General features: G+C 40.3%; 1 protein-coding gene across 1 annotated transcript in view; it reads right to left on the bottom strand.

The window, feature by feature from the left end:
• LOC126244045 (dynactin subunit 5) overlaps nucleotides 1–21,271 on the bottom strand; it is a 43,216-nt gene that overhangs the window by 12,256 nt on the left and 9,689 nt on the right. The window contains exon 3 of the mRNA XM_049948208.1: nucleotides 914–1,025. Within this exon, the coding sequence (XP_049804165.1) occupies nucleotides 914–1,025 (112 nt within the window). The remainder of the gene's footprint in view (nucleotides 1–913; nucleotides 1,026–21,271) is intronic.

The raw sequence follows: 21,271 nt of genomic DNA on the forward strand, positions 1-21,271 counted from the left end.
GGAGGTGAAAACTCTAATTACCACAGCAAATGAGGCATTCAACAAAAAGAGAAGACTCTTATGTGGCAAATTAGAGGAAGGTCTAAGGAAAAGGCTTGGCAAATGTTTTGTCTGGAGTGTGGCACTATATGGGGCAGAAACATGGACTCTGAGACAAGAGGATGAAAAAAAGTTAGAAGCTTTTGAGATGTGGATATGGATGTGGAGGAGAATGGAGAGGATAGGCTGGATGGAAAGAGAAAGTAATGAAAGAGTACTGGAAAGGTTGGTAAGAGAAAATGTCTGCTGAAGGTTATAAGAGAAAGGTAAAAGAACTGGTTGGGACATTCACTGAGAAGGGAGTGCTTGCTAGCAGATGCTTTGGAAGGACTGGTTTGTGGGAGAAGACTGAGAGGATGAAGGAGATACAAGATGATAGATGACATAAAGGGAAGCAGAAATTATGCGGACCTGAAGAGGTTGGCAGAAGACCAGACGCCCGGAGAACTACTATGTGAAAACCTGCCTTTTGGCAGAACACTAATGATGGTGATGAATTTCCTGTAACATAAAAAAAATATTGTGTTTCATTAGTAATTATTTCAATATGGAATAAATATATCTGCTTAGATCTTCATTCATTCTATACATGTTAAAAACAAGTTTGATTGCAATGGACTGCCAGAGTAGTCTGAGCCCACTACATCCTAAGTGCTGTTGAGTGGCACAGCAGGTCAGCACTGACGTGCCCAAGGATTAGCTGACTGCTGTAGAAGTTTTAAGACATTATTTATTTATTTTCAGAAATACTTTCCAACATACACTGAATCCTTAGTTATGAAATTTATTGAAGTATGCCAACTATTTGGAAAACAAGCACTAATGTAAAACACTACGCTGTCAACTAATGTTTGTAACTTTATACCATACTCACAATAACACAGTTTTTGCCGATGTAAACATATGAACCAACATTTGCTGCATTTACCACTGAGCGTTCACCAACAAACACGTGATCACCCATGTGTATTGGGAAAAAGGCCACACTGTAATTAAAGTGGTATTTATTAGTTCACTGAATTAACAATGATTCACACACACATGTATATGCTATTGTTATAAACAGATGATCAAGACATACCAAATTTACAAAGATCTTAAAAGAATACAGAACATGTTTTCATCCTATCACAGTAGTGTTCAATATGACCAAGAAGTGAGGCCTTTTCGTGTTCAATGGCTATAACGTGCACATGACAATCTGTGTACCACTGAGCTCCAAATCAATTTTAACATTGTAGATATCTCACACAAGACATAATATATGTCACTGATAATGAGCTGTATGCCAGAATACCATTCTGAAAATTATATATATCTTACATGCACATCATGGTATACAGCAAGATGTCTTTTAACAAATACTTACAAGATGCAGCACACCAGGCATACAAGATTTTCATAATACGTATCATCTGGAACTAATAGTCTAAAGTAGTCAATCAGATGTCAGAACTTTGTCACACCCTTAGTCATCATATCAGTTGTATGATCTATTAAGATATTTTCCACAAATATTTTAGTTCAGTCAGTCTTCTCTCTAACAGAAAATGGTTGATGTGACCCTTATATCAACTTATTTTTGACAAATCTATCACTCCTTTATTGTCATGCAAAAGACGGATAGCACCATCTTCAAAAAATGGAGATGAACTCATTAATCTTTGCAGTTATAATGCCTTTAGACATGATGAAGTCAATGCCAGGTGCTGAAAGAACTACCGTTCGTTGTTCCTGGATGTTCCAGAACATGATTGCTCCATATTCTGTTGCATATTTTTCATCTTCAGAATCTTCTGCCCAATCTACATCACAATATTTAACCATGTGGAGGCCATCTTCTTTCATGACATGTTCTTTCATGTCTTTGATCACTTTGAGATAATCCCAAATCATCTACACTGCTCACCATACTAGGATTATTACTGGATGGACTTATAACAACAGCATATACACAAGATTCAGTCTGGTCACAGAAATGTGCATGTCTGAGATTACAAACAGGTTCTCTATAAAGATGATTCCTCATTGCTCCTCTTTGGTTTTCTGTTTTAAAACCAAATCAATGGGCAAGGGATTGATTTTTGCATTGTGGTACTGAGATAAAATTACAGTATTTCATCCTGCGCTTACCCAGAATTTGCTTCACATAATGAGCCCTCTCTCATAATGTCTTAGCAGCTTCCAATTTCCCCAGGATCCACAAATTCGAATTTTTCATCCAGCTTCTCTTGAAAATTGTTCTCCTGTTAGGAATCATTAAAAAAAAATCTGTGTCAACTGCAATGTGGACATTTTCTTTGTTCAATTTCCGTTATAAACACAAGGATCTGCACTTGATCTCTTGAAATTCAGAGTTATCAGTATTACGTCCAGCATAAGTCTCCAGCAATGGCTTCCTCGGTTCAAACCACAAATTACCTTTTTCAGTGTGTAGTCACTTATATCTTTAATTCTTTTAGTAATTAAACTAAATTCCATAATTTTCCCAAGAGCATGCAGCTCTACTGTATGGTTAAAAGATGATAGTGTCCTATTGGCTACAATATTCCAGAGGTAAAATATTTCCCAAATTGTATCTCCACGTGGGGACTACTCAGGAAGTCACTATCAGCAAAAGCAAAACTGGCATTCTACAGGTAGGAGCATGGACTCTTGGATCCCTTAGTCGGGCAGATAGGCTAGAAAATTTAAAAAATAAAATGGGTAAGTTGAAGTTAATAAGACTTGTGGTCTGGTGTGTAAATGGTTACAAACACAAAATCTGACAGGGGTAATGCTGGAGTAGGTCTAATGATGAATAACAAAGCAGGAATATGGGTAAACTCCTATGAACAGCAAAGTCAATGCATTATTGTAGCCAAGTCAAACATGAAGCCAACACCCACAACAAAAGTACAAGTTTGTATGCCGATTATATCCCCAGATTATGAAGAAATAGAAAGAATGTGTGATCAGGTAAAAGAAATTATTCAGATAGTTAAGAGGGAGGAAGATTGATTTGTGCTGGGGAAATGGAATTCGATAGTTGGAATAGGAAGAGAAGAACAGATAGTAGAAGTATATGGACTGAGTGCTTGAAATGAAGGAGGAAGCCATCTAATTGAATTTTACAGATCACTAACATCACTTGGTTCAAGGACCATTAAATAATACTGCATTTAAGGAAGGGCCTGGAGGGGTGGGAAGCTTTCAGATTGATTATATAATGCTAAGGTAGAGATTTCAGAACCAGATTTTACACTGTAGTACATTGCCAGGAGCAGATGTGGACTCTGACCACAATTTACTTGTTATGAACTGCAGATTAAAACTGAAGAAATTGCAAAAAGATATGAAATTAAGGAGATGGGACCCTGATAAACTGACAGAACCAGAGATTACTGAGAGTTTCAAAAGGAACATTAGGCAACATTTGACTGAAATAGGGGAAAGGACTAAAGCAGAAGAGGAATGGGTAGTTTTGAGAGCTGAAACTGTGAAGGCAGCAGAGGTTTACAAACATAAAGAGAGAAGGCCTAGTAGAAAGCTTCATATATTATAGGATTTAAATGACGAAAGGGAAAAATATAAAAATGCGGGAAATTAAGCAGGCTAGAGGAAAAATGCAAAACTATAGAAACATTTATAACTTGGAGAAAGATAGATAGCACCTATAGCAAAATTACAGAGTCCTTTGGAAAAAAGGAGATGCAGCTATATGAATATCCACAGCTCAGACAGAAAACCAGTACAAAGCAAAGAAGGGAAAGCTGAAAAGTGGAACGAATATATAGACAGCCTATACCAGGGAAATGAACTTGAGGGCAATTTTATAGAAAGGGAAGAGGAGGTAGATGAAGATGAGATGGGAGAAATGTAGTACAAGAATAATTTAATAGAACACTGAAAGATGGATGGAGAGCTAACCATGACAAAACTTTTCTACCTGGGGTGAAAAATTTGTACACAAAATACCCTCACAGGCTTCAAGAGGAATGTAATAATTCCAACTCCAAAGAAGTCAGATGCTGACAGGTATGAATATTACCGAACTATCAGTTTAATATGTCATGGTCACAAAATACTAACATGATTCTTTACAGAAAAGGAAAAAAACTGGTAGGAGCTGATCTCAAGGAAGATAAATCTGGATTCTGAAGAAATATAGGAACACACAAGGCAATACTGACCCTACAGCTTCTCTTAGAAGATAGGTTAAGGAAAGGCAAGCCTAATTTTCTAGCTTTGGACAATGCTGACTGGAATCGTTTTTAGATTAGATTAGATTAGAACTTGTTTCATAGATCATGAATAAGACACTTCGTAATGATGTGGAACGTATCAGGTTAATAAAAGGTGTCTATACAAGATATTACATTACACAAACTATTACGACACTCAATTTTTTTTTGTGGGGGTACATGACACTTAATATTTTTAATTTTTTTGTGGGGCGTAGGGAAATTAGTCCCCCATTCGGATCTCCGGGCGGGGACTACTCAAGAGGACGTCGTTATCAGATGCAAAACTATAGAAACATTTATAACTTGGAGTAAGAAAACTGGCGTTCTATGGATCGGAACGTGGAATGTCAGATCCCTTAATCGGGCAGGTAGGTTAGAAAATTTAAAAAGGGAAATGGATAGGTTAAAGTTAGGTATAGTGGGAATTAGTGAAGTTCGGCGGCAGGAGGAACAAGACTTCTGGACAGGTGAATACAGGGTTATAAATACAAAATCAAATAGGGGTAATGCAGTAGTAGGTTTAGCAATGAATAAAAAAATAGGAGTGCGGGTAAGCTACTACAAACAGCATAGTGAACGCATTATTGTGGCCAAGATAGACACAAAGCCCATGCCTACTACAGTAGTACAAGTTTATATGCCAACTAGCTCTGCAGATGATGAAGAAATAGATGAAATGTATGACGAGATAAAAAAAATTATTCAGGTAGTGAAGGGAGACGAAAATTTAATAGTCATGGGTGACTGGAATTCAAGAGTAGGAAAAGGGAGAGAAGGAAACATAGTAGGAGAATATGGATTGGGGGGAAGAAATGAAAGAGGTAGCCGCCTTGTAGAATTTTGCACAGAGCATGACTTAATCATAGCTAACACTTGGTTCAAGAATCATAAAAGAAGGTTGTATACCTGGAAGAATCCTGGAGATACTAAAAGGTATCAGATAGATTATATAATGGTAAGACAGAGATTTAGGAACCAGGTTTTAAATTGTAAGACATTTCCAGGGGCAGATGTGGATTCTGACCACAATCTATTGGTTATCAACTGCAGATTGAAACTGAAGAAACTGCAAAAAGGTGGGAATTTAAGGAGTTGGGACCTGGATAAACTGAAAGAAACAGAGGTTGTAGAGAGTTTCAGGGAGAGCATAAGGGAACAATTGACAGGAATGGGGGAAAGAAATACAGTAGAAGAAGAATGGGTAGCTCTGAGGGATGAAGTAGTGAAGGCAGCAGAGGATCAAGTAGGTAAAAAGACGAGGGCTAATAGAAATCCTTGGGTAACAGAAGAAACATTGAATTTAATTGATGGTAAGACAGAGATTTAGGAGAAAATACAAAAATGCAGTAAATGAAGCAGCTAAAAAGGAATACAAACGTCTCAAAAATGAGATCGTCAGGAAGTGCAAAATGGCTAAGCAGGGATGGCTAGAGGACAAATGTAAGAATGTAGAGGCTTGTCTCACTAGGGGTAAGATAGATACTGCCTACAGGAAAATTAAAGAGACCTTTGGAGAGAAGAGAACCACTTGTATGAATATCAAGAACTCAGATGGAAACCCAGTTCTAAGCAAAGAAGGGAAGGCAGAAAGGTGGAAGGAGTATATAGAGGGTTTATACAAGGGCGATGTGCTTGAGGACAATATTATGGAAATGGAAGAGGATGCAGATGAAGACGAAATGGGAGATAAGATACTGCGTGAAGAGTTTGACAGAGCACTGAAAGACCTGAGTCGAAACAAGGCCCCGGGAGTAGACAACATTCCATTAGAACTACTGACGGCCTTGGGAGAGCCAGTCCTGACAAAACTCTACCATCTTGAGAGCAAGATGTATGAGACAGGCGAAATACCCTCAGACTTCAAGAAGAATATAATAATTCCAATCCCAAAGAAAGCAGGTGTTGACAGATGCGAAAATTACCGAACTATCAGTTTAATAAGTCACAGCTGCAAAATACTAACGCGAATTCTTTACAGACGAATGGAAAAACTGGTAAAAGCGGACCTCGGGGAAGATCAGTTTGGATTCCGTAGAAATGTTGGAACACGTGAGGCAATACTAACCTTACGACTTATCTTAGAAGAAAGATTAAGAAAAGGCAAACCTACGTTTCTAGCATTTGTAGACTTAGAGAAAGCTTTTGACAATGTTAACTGGAATACTCTCTTTCAAATTCTGAAGGTGGTAGGGGTAAAATACAGGGAGCGAAAGGCTATTTACAAATTGTACAGAAACCAGATGGCAGTTATAAGAGTCGAGGGGCATGAAAGGGAAGCAGTGGTTGGGAAAGGAGTGAGACAGGATTGTAGCCTCTCCCCGATGTTATTCAATCTGTATATTGAGCAAGCAGTAAAGGAAGCAAAAGAAAAATTCGGAGTAGGTATTAAAATTCATGGAGAAGAAGTAAAAACTTTGAGGTTCGCCGATGACATTGTAATTCTGTCAGAGACAGCAAAGGACTTGGAAGAGCAGTTGAACGGAATGGACAGTGTCTTGAAAGGAGGATATAAGATGAACATCAACAAAAGCAAAACAAGGATAATGGAATGTATTCGAATTAAGTCGGGTGATGCTGAGGGACTTAGATTAGGAAATGAGACACTTAAAGTAGTAAAGGAGTTTTGCTATTTAGGGAGCAAAATAACTGATGATGGTCGAAGTAGAGAGGATATAAAATGTAGACTGGCAATGGCAAGGAAATCGTTTCTGAAGAACAGAAATTTGTTAACGTCGAGAATAGACTTAAGTGTCAGGAAGTCGTTTCTGAAAGTATTTGTATGGAGTGTAGCCATGTATGGAAGTGAAACATGGACGATAACTAGTTTGGACAAGAAGAGAATAGAAGCTTTCGAAATGTGGTGCTACAGAAGAATGCTGAAGATTAGATGGGTAGATCACATAACTAATGAGGAGGTGTTGAATAGGATTGGGGAGAAGAGAAGTTTGTGGCACAACTTGACTAGAAGAAGGGATCGGTTGGTAGGACATGTTTTGAGGCATCAAGGGATCACAAATTTAGCATTGGAGGGCACCGTGGAGGGTAAAAATCGTAGAGGAAGACCAAGAGAAGAATACACTAAGCAGATTCAGAAGGATGTAGGTTGCAGTAGGTACTGGGAGATGAAGAAGCTTGCACAGGATAGAGTAGCATGGAGAGCTGCATCAAACCAGTCTCAGGACTGAAGACCACAACAACAATGGTGGATGGATATGTGTGTGTGTGCGAGTGTATACCCGTCCCTTTTTCCCCCTAAGGTAAGTCTTTCCGCTCCCGGGATTGGAATGACTCCTTACCCTCTCCCTTAAAACCCACATCCTTTTGTCTTTCCCTCTCCTTCCCTCTTTCCTGATGAGGCAACAGTTTGTTGCGAAAGCTTGAATTTTGTGTGTATGTTTGTGTGTCTTTTGACCTGCCAGCACTTTCATTTGGTAAGTCACATCATCTTTGTTTTTAGATATATTTTTCCTACGTGGAATGTTTCCCTCTATATATATATATATGTGTGTGTGTGTGTGTGTGTGTGTGTGTGTGTGTGTGTGTGTGTGTGTGTGTGTGGCTACAGCGAAGATTTCTAGCTCTTTAAATAAGTGTCTGCAGAATGATCTTGGATGAGCTCCAATAATTATTCTGTTTACACGCTTTTGTGCAATGAACACTCTTTTACTCAATGATGAGTTACCCCAGAATATGATGCCATACGGAAGCAGAGAATGAAAATAGGCGTGGTAATCTAATTTACTCACATGTATATCGCCAAAATTTGCTATGACCCTAATAGCATAAGTAGCTGAACTCAAACGTTTCAGCAGATCCTCAGTGTGTTTTTTCTAGTTCAACCCCTCATCAATGCATACACCTAGAAATTTTGAATATTCTACCTTAGCTACCGATTTCTGATCGAAGTCTATATTTATTAATGGTGTCATTCCATTTACTGTGTGGAACTGTATATATCGTTGGTTGTTTGGTTGGTTCATTTGGGGAAGGGGACCAAAAACTGATTGGAATACTCTCTTTGTAATTCTAAAGGTGGCAGGGGTAAAACACACAGGGAGAGAAGGCTGTTTACAACCTCACAAAAACCAGATGGCAGTCATGAGAGTTGAAGGGCATGAAAGGAAACCAGTGGTTGAGGGTAGAGAAGGGAGTGAGACAGCTGTAGCCTATCTCTAATGTTATTCAATCTGTACACTGAGCAAGCAGTACAGGAATCCAAAGAAAAATTTGGAGAAGAAATTAATGTTCAAGGAGATGAAATAAAAATTATGAGATTTGCCAATGACATTGTAATTCTGTGAGAGGTATCAAAAAACTTGCAAGAGCATTTGAATGGAATGAAAGGAGTATATAAGATGAACCTCAACAAATGCAAAACGGGGATTAATGGATTGTAGTCAAATCAAATCAGGCATTGCAATGGAATTAAATTAGGAAATGAGACATTAAAAGTAATAGATGAACTCTGCTATATGGGCAGGAATCATCAATTTAGTGTTGAATGGAAATGTGGTGGGTAATAATTACGGAGGGCGCCCAAGAAATGAATACAGCAACAAGGTTCAAATGAATGTAGATTGCAGTAGTTGCTTACATAGGATATAATAGGAGCATGGAGAGAAGCATCAAATCAGTCTTTGGACTGCAGACCATAACAACAACAATTTTCATCAACAAAGTAACCATAAAGAATTGTAGTAATTACATGCTAACAATAACAGACCATAACAACAACAATTTTCATCAACAAAGTAACCATAAAGAATTGAAGTAATTACATGCTAACAATAAATACCTAAATCATATCTTATAGCAAGTCCAAACAATCTGAGTAAATTATACATTATCATTGGTGCATAGGTTTCATCAGATGCTAAACCTTTCTTTCAAGCACTTTCTTTGTTGATAAGATTCACTTTGCACTTTATAGCATATAACATGTCTTTGAAATCTTTCTTGGTTTTGAAAAATCAATCTGGCATTGATTGCGTCCCTTCTTTCATATGCACAGTTTTCTCCATTTGACACTAATTACTCATGTATTGCTTGAAGCCATTTGTCAGAATCTTCCAACTGTAAAGCTTCATCCAGCATCAATGAATCAAAGGCAGACAAATCACTAGAATAAAAAATTAAAAAAAAAAAAATAAAACCTACTCATCCCTTTTGATAGATCTTCCCAGTGACTAAATTAGCTGAGGTTACTCAACATTTTTACTATCTGAATTCTTCTGCCAATCACCTGCCACCCTACCAAAAACCTCTTTCCTCATTACCTTAGTCAGCTTCATCCTGACCCACAACTTCTTCACTTTTGAAGGGTAGACATACCAACAATTAAAGGGAACAGCCATGGGTACCAGGATGGCCACCTCGTACGCCAACCTATTCATGGGTCGCTTAGAGGAAGCCTTCTTGGTTACCCAGGTCTGCCAACCCAAAGTTTGGTACAGATTTATTGATGACATCTTCATGATCTGGACTCACAGTGAAGAAGAACTCCAGAATTTCCTCTCCAACCTCAACTCCTTTGGTTCCATCAGATTCACCTGGTCCTATTCCAAATCCCATGCCACTTTCCTTGACGTTGACCTCCATCTGTCCAATGGCCAGATTCACACATCCGTCCACATCAAACCCACCAACAAGCAACCGAACCTCCATTATGACAGCTGCCACCCATTCAACATCAAACGGTCCCTTCCCTACAGCCTAGGTCTTCATGGCAAACGAATCTGCTCTAGTCCGGAATCCCTGAACCATTACACCAACAACCTGAAAACAGCTTTCGCATCCCGCAACTACCCTCCCGACCTGGTACAGAAGCAAATAACCAGAGCCACTTCCTCATCCCCTCAAACCCAGAACCTCCCACAGAAGAACCACAAAAGTGCCCCACTTGTGACAGGATACTTTCCGGGACTGGATCAGACTCTGAATGTGGCTCTTCAGCAGGGATACGACTTCCTCAAATCCTGCCCTGAAATGAGATCCATCCTTCATGAAATCCTCCCCACTCCACCAAGAGTGTCTTTCCGCTGTCCACCTAACCTTCATAACCTCTTAGTTCATCCCTATGAAATCCCCAAACCACCTTCCCTACCCTCTGGCTCCTACCCTTGTAACCGCCCCCAGTGTAAAACCTGTCCCATGCACCCTCCCACCACCACCTACTCCAGTCCTGTAACCCGGAAGGTGTACACGATCAAAGACAGAACCACGTGTGAAAGCACCCACGTGATTTACCAACTGACCTGCCGACACTGTGAAGCTTTCTGTGTGGGAATGGTTGGTTGGTTGGTTGGTTGGTTTGTGGGGTTAAAGGGACCAGACTGCTACGGTCATCGGTCCCTTGCTCCAAAAAAACTAAAACCACCAAAAGAGACTAAAAAAACGAATAACAGGAAAGACAGCAGACGAAACAGGACTAGAAATACTCCGACAAAGAACAGACAAAACAAATTAAAATCACACCGAGTGTGACGGTGGTTGGCCGACCATAGAGAAAAAAGGGAAAAGCCAACCACCGAGAAACACATTAAAATAGCAGACTAAAATCGTAGGCCATAGGCCAGAATCAACACAAAAACACACACATTCACATTAAGCGATAAAAGCCCCCTGCCCAAAAAAAACAAACAAGCAAGTCTGCTATGACAGAGTCGTCAGTTAAAAGCGCAGGGAGCGTATCAGTCTGCCTGAGCACAGTTAATAGGGCGCACTCCAACAGAATATGGACCACCGTCAAGGACGCCCCACAACGACAAAGAGGTGGATCCTCACGACACAGTAAATAACTGTGCGTCAGTCAGGTGTGGCCAATGCGGAGCCAACAAAGGACGACTGAGTCCCTGCGGGTGGCTCACATGGATGACCGCCACACAGTCGTCATCTCCTTAATGGCACGGAGTTTATTGGGCGTGATCCGATCGCGCCATTCAGCGTCCCAAAGCACAAAAACTTTTCGGCGGAGGACTGCCCGCAAATCAGTCTCTGGGAGGCCAACATTCAGAGGTGGTTTACTCGTGGCCTCTTTCGCCAGGTGGTCAACATGTTCATTGCCCGGGATACCGACATGACCGGGGGTCCACACAAAGACCACAGACCGTCCGCAACGCGCAAGAGTATGCAGGGACTCATGGATAGCCATCACCACACGAGAACGAGGGAAACACTGGTCGAGAGCTCGTAAACCACTCAGGGAATCGCTACAGATAACGAAGGACTCACCTGAGCAGGAGCGGATATACTCTAGGGCACGAAAGATGGCAACCAGCTCAGCAGTGTAAACGCTGCAGCCGTCCGGCAAGGAACGTTGTTCGGAATGGTCCCCTAGAGTTAGCGCATAACCGACACGACCAGCAACCATCGAACCGTCAGTGTATACAACTCCAGAGCCCTGATACGTGGCCAGGATGGAATAAAAGCGGTGGCAGAAGGCCTCTGGAGGGACTGAGTCCTTCGGGCCCTGTGCCAAGTCGAGCCGAAGGCAAGGGCGAGGAACACACCATGGGGGTGTACGCAAAGTGGCCCGAAAAGGAGTTGGAACAGTGAAAACCCTAAGCCCAGAGAGAAGCTCTTTGACGCGGACCGCGATCGTACAACCAGACCGGGGCCGACATTCTGGCAGATGGACGACCGAGTGCGGGAACAGGAGACGATAGTTTGGATGCCCGGGCAAGCTAAAAACATGGGCAGCATAAGCAGCCAGCAAACGTTGGCGCCGTAACCGCAGGGGAGGGACACCTGCCTCCACTAGTATGCTGTCCACAGGGCTGGTACGGAAAGCACCAGTGGCTAGGCGTATCCCACTGTGGAGGATCGGGTCCAGCACCCGCAACGCAGATGGGGATTCTGAGCCATAAGCCAGGCTCCCATAATCCAGACGGGACTGGATTAACGCCTGGATAGCTGTTTGTATACGCGGCCATGTCGCAGTTCGTATTGACTGTTAATATGTTGTTTAAACGTTTTATGTGGGAGACATATCACGTTGTATGTAAAGCCCTCTAGTGGTTAAGTTCTTAAGATCGGTGCGCGCCTACATAACAGCCTGGCAGCTGACCCAACAGAGGGTGCTTATCATTGATCTGTCCTTTTTTCAGCTGTCATATAGACATTTTAGCTTTCACAGCCAATTTACAGGTTGCTACAGGCAATGTATTATGTATATTAATTGTTGACCATATCTTCACCATAAAAAGATCAGTCCTGTTCTCTTCATATATTTCTGTTTAATAAATTTATATGGGTAACTGTATCGCTATTGGTTTCCATGATAGTTATCAATTTTAAAAGTTGCTACATGTATTTTACCTTATGTGTTTGTATCAGATTATGTTTTCTTGCCTCCCCCTATGAACCATGGACCTTGCCGTTGGTGGTGAGGCTTGCGTGCCTCAACGATACAGATAGCCGTACCGTAGGTGCAACCACGATGGAGGGGTATCTGTTGAGAGGCCAGACAAACGTCTGGTTCCTGAAGAGGGGCAGCAGCCTTTTCAGTAGTTGCAGGGGCAACAGTCTGGATGATTGACTGATCTGGCCTTGTAACACTAAGCAAAATGGCCTTGCTGTTCTTGTACTGGGAAAGGCTGAAATCAATGGGAAACTACAGCCATAATTTTTCCTGTGGCATGCAGCTTTACTGTATGATTAAATGATGATGGTGTCCTCTTGGATAAAATATTCTGGAGGTAAAATAGTCCTCCATTTGGATCTCCGGGCGGGGACTACTCAAGAGCACGCTGTTATCACGAGAAACAGAACTGACATTCTACAGATCGGAGCGTGGAAAGTCAGATCCCTTAATCGGGCAGGTAGGTCAGAAAATTTAAAAAGAGAAATGGATAGGTTAAAATTAGATATAGTGGGAATTAGTGAAGTTTGGTGGCAGGAGGAACAGGACTTTTGGTCAGGTGAATACAGGGTTATAAATACAAAATCAAATAGGGGTAATACAGGAGTAGGTTTAATAATGACTAAAAAAATAGGAGTACGGGTAAGCTATTACAAACAGCATTGTGAACGCATTATTGTGGCCAAGATAGACATGAAGCCCACGCCTACTACAGTAGTAAAAGTTTATATGCCAACTAGCTCTGCAGATGACAAAGAAATTGATGAAATGTATGATGAGATAAGATTGGGGCTAAGAAATGAAAGAGGAAGCCGCCTGGTAGAATTTTGCGCAGAACATAACTTACTCATAGCTAACATTTGGTTTAAGAATCATGAAAGAAGGTTGTATACCTGGAAGAACACTGGAGATACTAAAATGTATCAGATACATTATATAATGGTAAGACAGAGATTTAGAAACCAGTTTTAAATTGTAAGACATTTCCAGGGGCAGATGTGGACTCTGGCCACAATCTATTGGTTACAACTGTAGATTAAAACCGAAGAAACTGCAAAAAGGTGGGAATTTAAGGAGATGGGACCTGGATAAACTGAAAGAACCAGAGGTTGTACAGAGTTTCAGGGAGAGCATAAGGGAACAATTGACAGGAATGGAGGAAAGAAATACAGTAGAAGAAGAATGGGTAGCTTTGAGGAATGAAATACTGAAGGCAGCAGAGGATCAAATAAGTAAAAAGATGAGGGCTAGTAGAAATCCTTGGGTAACAGAAGAAATATTGAATTTAATTGATGAAAGGAGAAAATATAAAAATGCAGTAAATGAAGCAGGCAAAAAGGAATACAAACGTCTCAAAAATGAGATCGACAGGAAGTGCAAAATGGCTAAGCAGAGATGGCTAGAGGACAAATGTAAGGATGTAGAGGCTTATCTCACTAGGGGTAAGATAGATACTGCCTACAGGAAAATTAAAGAGACCTTTGGAGAAAGGAGAACCACTTGCATGAATATCAAGAGCTTTGATGGAAACCCAGTTCTAAGCAAAGAAGGGAAAGCAGAAAGGTGGAAGGAGTATATAGAGGGTCTACACAAGCGCGATGTACTTGAGGACAATATTATGGAAATGGAAGAGGATGTAGATGAAGATGAAATGGGAGATATGATACTGCGTGAAGAGTTTGACAGAGCACTGAAAGACCTGAGTCGAAACAAGGCCTCCGGAGTAGACAACCTTCCATTAGAACTACTGACAGCCTTGGGAGAGCCAGTCCTGACAAAACTCTACCATCTGGTGAGCAAGATGTACGAGACAGGCGAAATACCCTCAGACTTCAAGAAGAATATAATAATTCCAATCCCGAAGAAAGCAGGTGTTGACAGATGTGAAAATTACCGAATTATCAGTTTAATAAGTCACAGCTGCAAAATACTAACGCGAATTCTTTACAGACAAATGGAAAAACTGATAGAAGCCGACCTCGGGGAAGATCAGTTTGGATTCCGTAGAAATGTTGGAACACATGAGGCAATACTGACCCTATGACCTATCTTAGAAGAAAGATTAAGGAAAGGAAAACCCACATTTCTAGCATTTTTAGACTTAGAGAAAGCTTTTGACAATGTTGACTGGAATACTCTCTTTCAAATTCTGAAGGTGGCAGGGTAAAATACAGGGAGCGAAAGGCTATTTACAATTTGTACAGAAACCAGATGGCAGTTATAAGAGTCGAGGGGCATGAAAGGGAAGCAGTGGTTGGGAAGAAAGTGAGACAGGGTTGTAGCCTTTCCCCGATGTTATTCAATCTGTATGTCGAGCAAGCAATAAAGGAAACAAAAGAAAAATTCGGAGTAGGTATTAAAATCCATGGAGAAGAAATAAAAACTTTGAGGTTCGCCGATGAGATTGTAATTCTGTCAGAAACAGCAAAGGAATTGGAAGAGCAGTTGAATGGAATGGACAGTGTCTTGAAAGGAGGGTATAAGATGAACATCAACAAAAGCAAAACGAGGATAATGGAATGTAGTCTAATTAAGTCGGGTGATGCTGAGGGAATTAGATTAGGAAATGAGACTCTTAAAGTAGTAAAGGAGTTTTGCTATTTGGGGAGCAAAATAACTGATGATGGTCGAAGTAGAGAGGATATAAAATGTAGATTGGCAATGGCAAGGAAAGCGTTTCTGAAGAAGAAAAATTTGTTAACATCGAGTACAGTTTTAAATGTCAGGAAGTCGTTTCTGAAAGTATTTGTATGGAGTGCAGCAATGTATGGAAGTGAAACGTGGACGATAAATAGTTTAGACAAGAAGAGAATAGAAGCTTTCGAAATGTGGTGCTACAGAAGAATGTTGAAGATTAGATGGGTAGATCACATAACTAATGAGGAGGTATTGAATAGAATTGGGGAGAAGATAAGTTTGTGGCACAACTTGACTAGAAGAAGGGATCGGTTGGTAGGACATGTTCTGAGGCATCAAGGGATCACCAATTTAGTATTGGAGGGCAGCGTGGAGGGTAAAAATCGTACAGGGAGACCAAGAGATGAATACACTAAGCAGATTCAGCAGGATGTAGGCTGCAGTCAGTAGTGGGAGATGAAGAAGCTTGCACAGGATAGAGTAGCATGGAGAGCTGCATCAAACCAGTCTCAGGACTGAAGACCACAACAACAACATGTTTTTTTGTGTAACTGATGGCTACATCTAAGCCCACAGTAGCGACATCTAGGGAGAATGTAGGCAAACAGATTTCTGGCAGCTACTGTATTTCAGTAGAAGTTGCAATAATGACTGTGTGGATGATGTGGCCTACTCGACACGTTAATTTTAGATATATGTGATGATGCTGTGCTGATTATATTTATATGTTTTGATGATGCCATTAAGCCTTATCACTTTAGGACATGGTGTAAAAAAGGTACGTTTTACCGTATTTTATCTATGCATTTCCCTGGTTGTATGATAGTATATTGTGATATGTATTGCTGTATTATGTTGAAAGACACACTGCTCACTAGGTGTATGTATTTGTATATTGTATATCTGAGGATGATCATTACGGACTGAAACCGGTCATCGTCTAAAGAATTGATATTGTGGTTAAAGACTGGAAAAATAAAAAAACATTTGACAGTATTGGATCGCTGTTTGTATACGCGGCCATGTCGCAGTTGGTAAGACTACTGATTAGTGATGGTTGTTAGTCTTGTCTTACTCCCTGAGAAGCAGTGATTTATCCGGCAGTTCACTTTAGACTTGAGGAAACATGACCAATCAGTCCTGTTTGTGTCAATGCCAAATTTAAATAAATATGCAGTGAAAAGAGTCAGGAACTTAAGACAAAACTGAATGAAACTTCTTTGTAATTCAGCAACCAGTGTTTAGTACACACTAACTACAAAGCTTTTGTATCGGAAATCAAGAGTATAATCAATGAATGTTTTCTTTTCATAACAGTTCGTGAAAAATCTCGTACAAAAACTCAGGTATAACTGAAGGCATCAACATCTCTAGCATCAGAAAGAGGAAATTTCACATGGAAGCAAAGACCAACTGCGATACGGAGTTTCTCATATATGTAAACAAATACAAAAGAATATTTGGCAAACTTATAAAACAGTCAAAGCAAATGGCAAACATTAAGCTCATCTCAAATGCCATAAACAAATCAAAAGCTGTATTGCAGATTGTCACAACTCAAGTAGGTACCAAGAAAACTGCTGATTTTAACCCTAAATTACAAACTGATGTGGAAACTGTGACAGACACCAGACAGATCTGTGCAGAATTAAATAGGTACTTTATAATTTCAGATAAAATTACTGATTTGACCTCCACCTCAAAGATAGCTACATCAGTACCTCCATCCATATCAAACCTACTAACTACCAGCAATACCTCCACTTTGACAGCTGCCACCCACTCCATACCAAGAAGTCCCTTCCATACAGCCAAGCCACCCATGGTCATCGCATCTGCAGTGACGAGCGATCCCTCTCGAAATATATCGATGGTCTCACTGAAGCCTTCACAGACCATAATTATCCCTCCAACCTTGTACAAAAACAAATGCCTCATCTTTCCAGTCTACCACCACCTCCCAAAGTCCTACTGTCTGCCCACAGAGGAGCATTCCCCTCGTAACTCAGTCCAGACAGGACTGGAGCTACTGAATTACACTCTCCGCTAGGGTTTTGACTACCTCTCGTCATGCCCTGAAATGAGAAATGTGCTGCCCACTATCCCTCCCACACCTCCCACAGTGTATTCCGCTGTCCACCGAACCTATACTCGTCCATCCCTACACAACCCCTGCTCCCGACCCCTTACCTCAAGGCTCATACCCCTGTAATAGACCTAGATGCAAGACCTGTCCCATACATCCTCCCACCACCACCTAGTCCAGTCCAGTCACAAACATCACCTATCCCATCAAAGGTAGGGCTAAGTGTGAAACCAGTCATGTGATCTACAAGCTAAGCTGCAACCACTTGTGCTGCATTCTATATGAGCATGACAACCAACAAGCTATCTGTCCACATGAATGGCCACCAACAAACTGCAGCCAAGAAACAAGTGGAGCACCCTGTTGCTGAGCACGCTGCCAAACACGACATCCTTCATTTTTCTGAATTGCACATGTGGGAACTTTCCCTGCAATATATCCTACGTTACTGTAACCCTCCTGGCCTCAACCTTTATTAGTCATTGCCCTCACCCATCCAGCCTCTTTCCTGTTCTCATTCCAGCACTACATAGCTGTCATTCCACCAAGACAAACAGTCTTTTTACTTCTCTCCTTTTCCACTACCCCCCCTCCTCCCCATCTCTCCACTGCCCGCCATCTATCCTTCCTACTGCACATAGCTGCCCTATCCTCTCTCCACCTCGTCCCTGTGTGCTCCCCAGAGCACTGCACTGTCTGCCAGCCCTACCCTACTATCCCCGCCCCAGCCTCCTCCTTACCCCCACCCAGTCACCATTCCCATCATGCACTGGTGCTGCTGCTCACAGTGTGCCTTCAGAGGTCTGAGACTGCAGTCATGTGTGTGTGAGCGGCATTTGCATGAGTGCGTGTGCGTTTGTGTGTGTCGTCTATTTTTGACAAAGGCCTTACTGGCCCAAAGTTTTATTTGTGACAGTCTTTTTGTTGTTCCTATCTGCAACTCAGCATCTCTGCTACATGGTGAGTGGCAACTTTCCTTTTTCATAATATTAGTTTCATAATATTTCATAATATAATTACATTCCATCTTGGGTTTTCCATTGTTTGATATCTCCACTCCTCATATAAATTCCAGTACAATGCAATACAGATCCATAGAATTTAAATTTACTCTTGTGTTCTGTCATGATGTGGCTAACATCTTAAATCTGTGGGCTGCGATAAAATTCCAACAGAAATAACACTAGCAGGATGTCATAATATTGCATCCCAACTCCGCCATGTCATAAATCAATTGTTTGATGAGGGCTGCTTTTCCGGCATGTTAAAATATACGGAAGTTTGATCTATCCACAAAAGGACAGACAAGATGAGAATTTCTGCCCAAATATTATTAATTTTTTTATTAAATATTTGAGCAAACAGTGTGTAATCAATCAGAAAAAAATAACAACTGGAAGAAGATACAAGCAGACATATCCCAGGGATCCATATTAGGTCCATAACATAAACAACATGCCATGTACAACAACAATGAAATAATTCTATATGCAGATGACTCAACAGCAGAAACACACTGTGAAGACAATGAAGAACTACCACAGAACACAAAACAAGCCCTTCAAGAACTTGAAACTTGGATAAATAATAATGCTGTCAAACTGCACATTACAGAAACATCTACTGTATATTTCAGGACCAAACAAACTTTGAACATATATCACAGTTAAAATCCAAGGATGAAGACCTGATCACTGCTAGGTCTGTTAAATTTCATGGAGTTACTACAAAGTTAGTTTCATGTTCCATGGATCATTTTGCACGAGATTGTAATGATGTAGAGAGAGTCATTTTACATTCACATCACAAATTAATTTGTACATTCTGAACATTTATAAGGTATTTTTTCCTCCCCCTCCCCCCTCCAAAAACTTGTCATAGAGTAATCATGTGGACTGCTGAGTGGAGCGATTAAACAGTTTTGTTTATGCAACAAGAGCCAAAACAATGTAACTGACTTAGCTGTTAAGAAAATTGTTTATCATGTTTATTTTATTTCAGTTGTTAGACACAAAATAATTTTTTTTTGGTGCTGAAAAAGGAAATCTCTTCAGAATGTTCTAGCTAAAAAAATAAAAAATAAAAAAAATTGAATTATGACAGAAACAAACAATAGCCAACCATGCAAACCATTACTCAAAAATCTTGACTTAATAACAATTGCTTGTATCTTTATATACAAACACTGCTCCTTGAGCTGAAAAACCCACAACATTTCGAAGGATGACATAATTATGACAATGTTGCGAGTGATAATTTACAAATGCTTGCACTTTTAACGATCATTTTTTAAATGTAGCAGAAGAAATAGGATTAGGTAAATGGTTCAGTCAAGAAGCAAGAGAATATATTAAAAATGTCATTCCACAAAACTTCAAACAACTAGAAGTACCGGTAGCACCAACATCTTTCACGGAAATTAATAGAACTATAAAAATTCTAAAAATAATGTCATTGATGGAATTTCAAACAGAGTTCTGAAAAGTTTTTATAACTTAATAACTCATGTTCTTAGTGATACATATAACACACACCACTAGCACAAGGAATTTTTCCAGACAGATTAAAATATGCAATTGTTAAACATCTTTATAAGAAAGGTGACAAGAAAGACTTAAATAATTATTGTCTAATTCCCTTACTGACATGTCTTCTAAAATATTCAAAACACTAATCTACTGAAGAGCAGTCTCATTTTTAGGGCGAAACAATTTACTCAGAATATCCCAAAACAATAAAATGTTGCCACTTGGAACTTTTTTATGATCATTCCAAGGTGTTTGATTGAGTAGATTATGTTACATACAACTGGTCTGATCACACTTAACAAACAAAACGCAAAACGTTGTGCAGAATAATTCAAACAATGTTGGAAGAGTAGAAAATTTTAGTAACTAAGAAGAAATCACAAAGAATGTCCAACAGTATTCAGTTTAGTTGCACTGCTATTTCTTATATATGTGAATGATGTTCCATTTAACATTCAACAAGTAGAATTGGTACTTTTGGCAGAAAATATTTGTGTTATAATATACCTCACTATTGAGAAGGCAATGTTGCTTTCCAAAGATTATTATGTGGTTGTCTGAAAAATGACTCTCCCTAAATTTTGAGAAAACACGCTATATTCAATTCTGTCCCTAAATAGTTGTACCAATATGTGATGTAGCACATGAACACAAGCCAGTAAACAGGGTAGAATGCTAACTGTTATGTTTATACTCATGCAGTCATCATTGTTTGTCATGAACAGCCAGCAGCCGTTTGTCTCAGCTTAGTCAAGCTCCAGCTGCCACTAATGACACACCAGAAGTGTAGCAAGTTACATATTAAGCTTTCTCTATGAGCCTCCATAGCTTAATTCTTAAATTCCTTGTGTGGTTTTGTATCTAAGAGGAGCAGTTTTGCATTTTAGTAACTGTGAACTGTAGATTCGTGGAATCTGTAGTGCAATTGTCATTTCTTTTGACCAGCCAGCTAAACACCTCAGTAACATGTTGGCTTCCATGGATGACACATCAGGAGAGTAGGAAGTTACATATTTAGGTTTCCCTGTGTGCTGTTATATTTAATTCTTACATGAGTAGTACTAGGATGGATAGGATGTGTGCATACTGTGCGAGGACACAGGAGGAGCTGGCCGCAGTTCGCAAACAGCTGAAGGTGCTTGTGGCCATTCTCATCTGTCTTCAGGCTGCTACCTCAAGACGTAGTGGTGGCTGAGAATCTGGTGCATCACAATGGACATCTCAGGTGTTGCTTGTTTAGCCCATGCACTCTGCTGCCAAGACACTTTGCAGTATCCCCGACGTGAGGATCCGCACTCCCCATAGGATGGGTGACAGGTTGTAACACATTCAGATCGCTCGAGTTGGACAGTCAACCCAGAGGCTGGTTGTCTGGCCTCGTCCATTCACTCCATGA

Source organism: Schistocerca nitens, chromosome 1 (genome assembly GCF_023898315.1).
Source record: "Schistocerca nitens isolate TAMUIC-IGC-003100 chromosome 1, iqSchNite1.1, whole genome shotgun sequence".
In the NCBI taxonomy this organism is placed as follows: Eukaryota; Metazoa; Arthropoda; class Insecta; order Orthoptera; family Acrididae; genus Schistocerca; species Schistocerca nitens.